At 36.8% G+C, this 5,865-nt stretch overlaps 1 protein-coding gene across 1 annotated transcript in view; it reads right to left on the bottom strand.

The window, feature by feature from the left end:
• Positions 1-4,578, bottom strand: part of soul4 (heme-binding protein soul4) — a 6,064-nt gene extending 1,486 nt beyond the window's left edge. The window contains exons 1-4 of the mRNA XM_016569636.1: positions 4,503-4,578; positions 2,448-2,610; positions 2,179-2,270; positions 1,521-1,662 (exon numbers count right to left, since the gene is read on the bottom strand). Of these exons, the coding sequence (XP_016425122.1) occupies positions 1,521-1,662; positions 2,179-2,270; positions 2,448-2,610; positions 4,503-4,565 (460 nt within the window). The 5' untranslated portion in view covers positions 4,566-4,578. The remainder of the gene's footprint in view (positions 1-1,520; positions 1,663-2,178; positions 2,271-2,447; positions 2,611-4,502) is intronic.
• Between the last annotated feature and the right edge of the window lie 1,287 nt (positions 4,579-5,865).

The following is a 5,865-nucleotide window of genomic DNA, read 5'->3' as shown; positions in this document are numbered from 1 at the left end:
CGTCCTTCATGAAGTTAGTGCCGTCGTCTGCCATCTTAATCTCATTCACAACAGGTACTGACATGCCAAGGTACCGTCCTGGAGACACAGGACTTAAACTGAGCAAACTGGGAAACTGCATGTTTCGAACAAAACAATCATGGTGATTATTACAACAAATATTGTAATAGAATCTGCACTTTCTATAAGAGTCACACATAAGTTAATAAAACAAACCAATACCCAAAAGTGAAATGAAAAGAAGCCCTTTTTTTGCATTCACACTGAAACTGGACTCAATGTGGATTCAAATCCGCTTTTTTTGCTCCACTTTAGTGATTTTTGAGTTGTTTTAGCCCACTTATTTTGATTCACTTTTTTTTTTCCGTTCACCTGATTTTGATTCAAGTAACCGTACAGCTTAATGTGTGGTGATATTAGCAAAATGTCTGTGTGAATTCGGACTCAATGTGAATTCAAATCCGTTTTTTGGTCCACTTATTTAACATTTTCTGGTGTTCAGTTCACCTGATTTTGATTCAACTAACTGTACAGCTTAAGGTGCGATTTCGGCGAAATTGCACAGACAAAATAGGTCCGTTGTCTATTGTCAATAGTGTAGTGATGTGTGAAGCACAGCTCAAACGCAAGTCACTTCCAAACCAAACAGCTCTGTGTTGGTCAACGTGGCAAATCCGTGAGACCAACTTGAACCCACTGCGAAATCTGCATGCGGAAATCTTTTGCCCTCACGCAAATTTCCTGATCGCGTGAATTTTTACTGCAATGACTGGATTTCGCCTACAACAATGCCTCAAACAATGGTAAATGTGACCGCACCTTAAATGCGACATTGATTATCTTTAGAAAAACTCACATATTAACCACACCTGTGACATTTTTTTCAAATACCAGGAACCAGTTCCAAAAAGCACATCCATTAAGTTTGACCAACTAGCAGTTAGCCAAGAGGTAATCAGTCTTACTTGACAGAATTGACCAGTCTATAATTTAATGTAACTGACAACTGCATGTAAGTTTTTACCTTGAAATATCAGCTTCAAAGTCATTCTGATGGCACACTGACTTCTGAGGCGAATGGCTTCAGTTTCTTTCCCAGACGTCTGTTCTATGACTGTGTAAGTTTGGTGGGCAGGTACGAAACACCACAGAAAAGGCGGATTGTTTTACGGCAGCAACAAATGCACGTGTACAGCTATCATTGTAATTATGACAGTGATATATTTACGAGAATGAATTCACTTACCTGTAAGATACACAAAACTACATACATTTGCTTTAAAGTTATAAACAAAAAACAGAAAACTAACTTGTAAGACTACAGTTTAAGCAGCTGGCCACAGAGTCAAACAACTGGCCAAGCATTAAAAGGCAGGGGTCTCGGAGCACCGATTTGAAATATAGTTTGGAGGTTAAAAGGCTCTCTTTAAATGGGAATTAATTTTCATTTTCTGCATTTTGGTTTGGCCTCTAATGTTATCCCGCTGTAGAGCACTGAGCTGGTGTGTGTGTGTGTTCACCTGTTGAATTCTCCTTGCAGATGAAGCGCATGAGTTTCATAAAAGCGTTGGAGATGCTTTGCTCATACAGCATGTCTGCTTTACTGACACAAGCCCATTTTCCTGGAGGATACAGTCTCTCCTCGTATAAGACCTCGCCAAGCTGCACAAACACACACAGACGCTCGTCAACACAATTAAACAAGTCTTTTTAGTAAAAATCATTAAATAACAGCTAAACGTCTTTTAAATATGTCTCTAAATACTGTACGTTTCTTGAGTACTAGGCAAAGTGCTACAGATACAAAAATAAAGTGCACCATTATAATAATAATAATAATAATAATAATAAAAAAATATGGCTTTTGCTTTAAGAATTAATTAAGAATCCAGAATGGTTTGAAACAGATCTCAGCTCAACCAATTAAAAATCTGTCAGCTGATGGTGTTGACAAAATAACCATATTTTACATATCACACATTTAAAACAACCATTTTTTTTTCTTTTCAATGATATTAATATTTCTGTTTTTAACAAGGTTTTAGTTTTAGGTTTTAGGTTTTAGTTAATCTCCAATTAATTTCAAAGTTGAAATGCTGCTGCTTTCCTCATTGTAGACATATTTTGCCCCATGTTTCAAGAAGCAGCGATATACAAACTAACACTGGCTGATTTTACCTTCTCGTGTCTGGAGATGGTGACAGAAGGCACTTGCTCTCGTTCTGAGGTCTGGTTCCTCCTCGTCATCTCCTCAATGGGTCCCCTCATCTCTACATTAAAACTAGAGTCAGTTCACTGCTGGTCTGAGAGCAGCTTGATCTATAAGGATTACATTGGATTCTCTTATGATTTCACTAAAGGAAACTGGACTAGATCGGCCAGTGTCATTTCTGGTCCTACTCCGTGTCCATGTAAATGTCTCTCGCAGCTCAGTGTGTTTCTCGTACCTCTGGGAACGGACACCTGGTGTGTCCTTCCCACCGCCTGCCAGTGCGTGTGCATCCGGTCCTGCTCCTCCTCATCCATTGGCTCAGAGCTGTCGGTGATGTCCTCGTCCAGCCCGTCGAGATCCTCAATGGAGATCAGAGCCATTCTGCCAAACGAGTGAAGCTATATCGAAAACCAATATTAGAAAATTAACTCACTTAAATAAAACAAAGCCAATACCCAAAAGTGAACTGAAAAGAAGCCCCTTTTTTGTATTCACACTGAAACTGGACTCAAAGTGGATTCAAATCCGTTTTTTGATCCACTTTAGTGATTTTTGAGTTGTTTTAGCCCACTTATTTTAATTTCACATTTTCTGGTGTTCATTCCACCTGATTTAGATTCAACTAACTGTACAGCTTAAGGTGCGATTTCGGCAAATTGCACAGACAAAACAGGTCCGTTGTCTTTTGTCAATAGTGTAGTGATGTGTGAAGCACAGCCGTCGAGATCCTCAATGGAGATCAGAGCCATTTCGCCAAACGTCACAGCGAGTGAAGCTCTTCAGACAGAACACAAATATTAGAAAATTAACTCAATTATTTAACAAGGCAAACGTTTCGAATGTCTCAATTAACAAGGTATCGACATTCAGTATTAAATCATCAATCTGTTCATCTTGATCTGCTCTCAATTTCATGGACGAAAGAGTCTGTCTGGATCACGAAATTCATTTTGTGAATGTAATATGTGATTTTGTGCCTTAATATGAATATTAAATGGAATGTACCAAAATATTTCTTGGAAAAAAAAATAAAGAAAAAAAAAGACTGATCCAGAAAGATCCTTTCATGCATTAAATTAGGCGGCCTGTAAAATAGATTTTTTAAAAAGTGTACATCTCGCAATTCTGAGAAAAAAACACTGAATTGTAAGGTGTAGACTCAAAATTGCAGGATAAAATCTAAAATAAAGTCAGAATTTTGAGTTAAAAAGTCGCAATTACCTTTTTTTTTTATTATATTGTGGTGGAAACCATAAAAACGTAAAGTTATGTCGAACACATTTTATTATGTAATATAATACTCAGCACAGTGTACTTTTGTTTGTTTGATTGAATTCAAACTTGGTAACAACATACCCAAAATGCAAATAGAAATGTGTCACTACTGAGATCAAACTACCATTTGCATGGGCATAAATAATACAAGTTCCTTCATCATCTAAACAGCATTTGGTGTGAAGTCAAATTAAAATATAAAATAAAGTTTTTTTTATATATATATTAAGTAAATATTATTTATATGAATTAAATAGTCTAACAAAATATTCTACTTACTAACAAGAAATGACTTTTTTTTAATTTATTTTATTTCCTTTCCATTATTACTGGATGGGAAGAGTTGAGCAGGCATTGTAAACAGCACTAGCATGGCATGAAGCTTGTGCATGATCAGTCTTATAATTACTGATAGCACCAGTAGGAAGAACCAACAGGGTTTCTACTGTTTTGACCCAGTAATACATGCATGCATGCATTCAGCTCCCTACAACTGGAAATATATAGCACTGGAGCCACGCAGGTGTATTAATGCGAAAGCATAGCATGTTTTAATAATAAACACTAGCAATCTCAAAGTGTAAAACAGATCAGCAATCACAGAGACAGGAAGCATAAATAAGAAATAGACAGAGGGGCTCATCGGAAGCTTTTCGATATGATTTTGTTATTGCACAAAGCCATTTCGTCGGGACAAAAGACTGTTATCATCACTGCACGTTCATCTAAAAACATGACTGATGTGCACGGATGAGAAGAGCCTGATGTTAACGCAACAGCGCAGGACTGCAGCATCGGAGCCTCCCTGTACGATTCTTCAATGCACTTTATTATTCATATTCATATTCATCTTGCCCAGTATACGGAGATGTGTAAAACGATATTTTAAATATATGACATCCAGTGCAGATTTCACACACGTCAAACACTTCCGATATATAATACTGATCGTTTGGGCTGTAACTTAATATTAAAAACAATGTATTATTATGATAATAAATACTGACCTACTTACCAGCAGACACAACAAACGCAGCACGGCTCGAAGCGCTGGGGATCGGAGTGTCGCACTGCGCATGCGCGGAGGAGTGTCCTATCTATCAGGCGCTGCTCCACATGTTTACACCTGTTTTTATACAGTCTATGGTTTACACACACCGTTTTATTAGGGTAAGTTTTAATGCTATATCTTCTTTCATGCGGATAACGCGTACACAGTGTGCCAACTACCTTGAAAATACTCTGAAATAGTTGTGACAAATCCCATCTTTATGTGCCAACACTACACTACACACTGCTTTAGCCAATTGGCTGAACATGTAGGCTGGATTTTAGAGAAAGGGGTGTGGTTAAAGTAGCAATTTGGTAGAAATAATCTATGGCAATTTAAATGGTAATGTGTGTAATTTCTGCATTCAATTTCTTCCTCAAAATAGGTTTAGATATAAATAAATTGACTATTTTTTTTCAATTAGGTCTAAATCATGTACAATCTGTATCTGTATAATATTAAAGCTATTTCATCCTACATAGAGCAGGTTGTTTAAAGAGGCAGACATATTAAAGGGGTCATATGATGTTAAGATCACAAGACCAGCTGAGGTCACCTGTACTGAACACTCTCACTTGAAATCTGATGACATCTGTAATGTAGTTTTAGTCAAACTGTATTTAATTGGTTCATGATCGTTTTTAGTATTCTGCCTGTAATGGTACACAATACAACAAAGTGTTATCTCTTCTAAAATGTATGCATTTTGGCCATTAGTTTACAGGACACTGTGTTGAGGGCCTGAATGCCAACTTTTGAGAATGGCGTTTCAAAGTGCAAAACTGTGATGTCATGCGCGTATATCTCGTGTTCAGACTAATAGATATGAATAAAAAAAAATGAAAAAAAAGACTTACAGGTATGTGTGCAAATTGAGAATCATGTAAAATAAAAATAAGCCAGTGCACATTTCAGTTATCTATTATAACATTTATGTAGTTTTGTTCACTTGGCTGTTTCCGTATAAAGGTCCAGAAATTTGTCAAGTTTTTTGGCACGTGTCTTTTTTAATTAGGCTATATGATGTCATTACGTTGCTGTCTTGCCGCCAGCCAATCGCTGCACTGCTGATCGTGGTTTCGGGTATCGATACATAGCCCCTTTTAAACCAACCCAGTTGTTGACCCCCAGTCGTCTTTTACGTTAAATATAATGTATATTTGTATATGTAATGTTAATGTAATGTACATTGTGTCTATGTATTTGAAACATTTGAATGGACTGATAAAGGTATAAAGGTCGTTTTGACCATAATAATGTACCAAATCTAGCTCGTATAAATATTACAGTAGTATAGAAAAATACTATACATACATTTATACATGCA

Source organism: Sinocyclocheilus rhinocerous, unplaced genomic scaffold, assembly GCF_001515625.1.
Source record: "Sinocyclocheilus rhinocerous isolate Xijiao unplaced genomic scaffold, SAMN03320098_v1.1 scaffold1523, whole genome shotgun sequence".
Taxonomy (NCBI): domain Eukaryota; kingdom Metazoa; phylum Chordata; class Actinopteri; order Cypriniformes; family Cyprinidae; genus Sinocyclocheilus; species Sinocyclocheilus rhinocerous.
The sequence above is the reverse complement of the archived record's forward strand: the minus strand, read 5'-3'. Positions and strand labels throughout refer to the sequence as shown.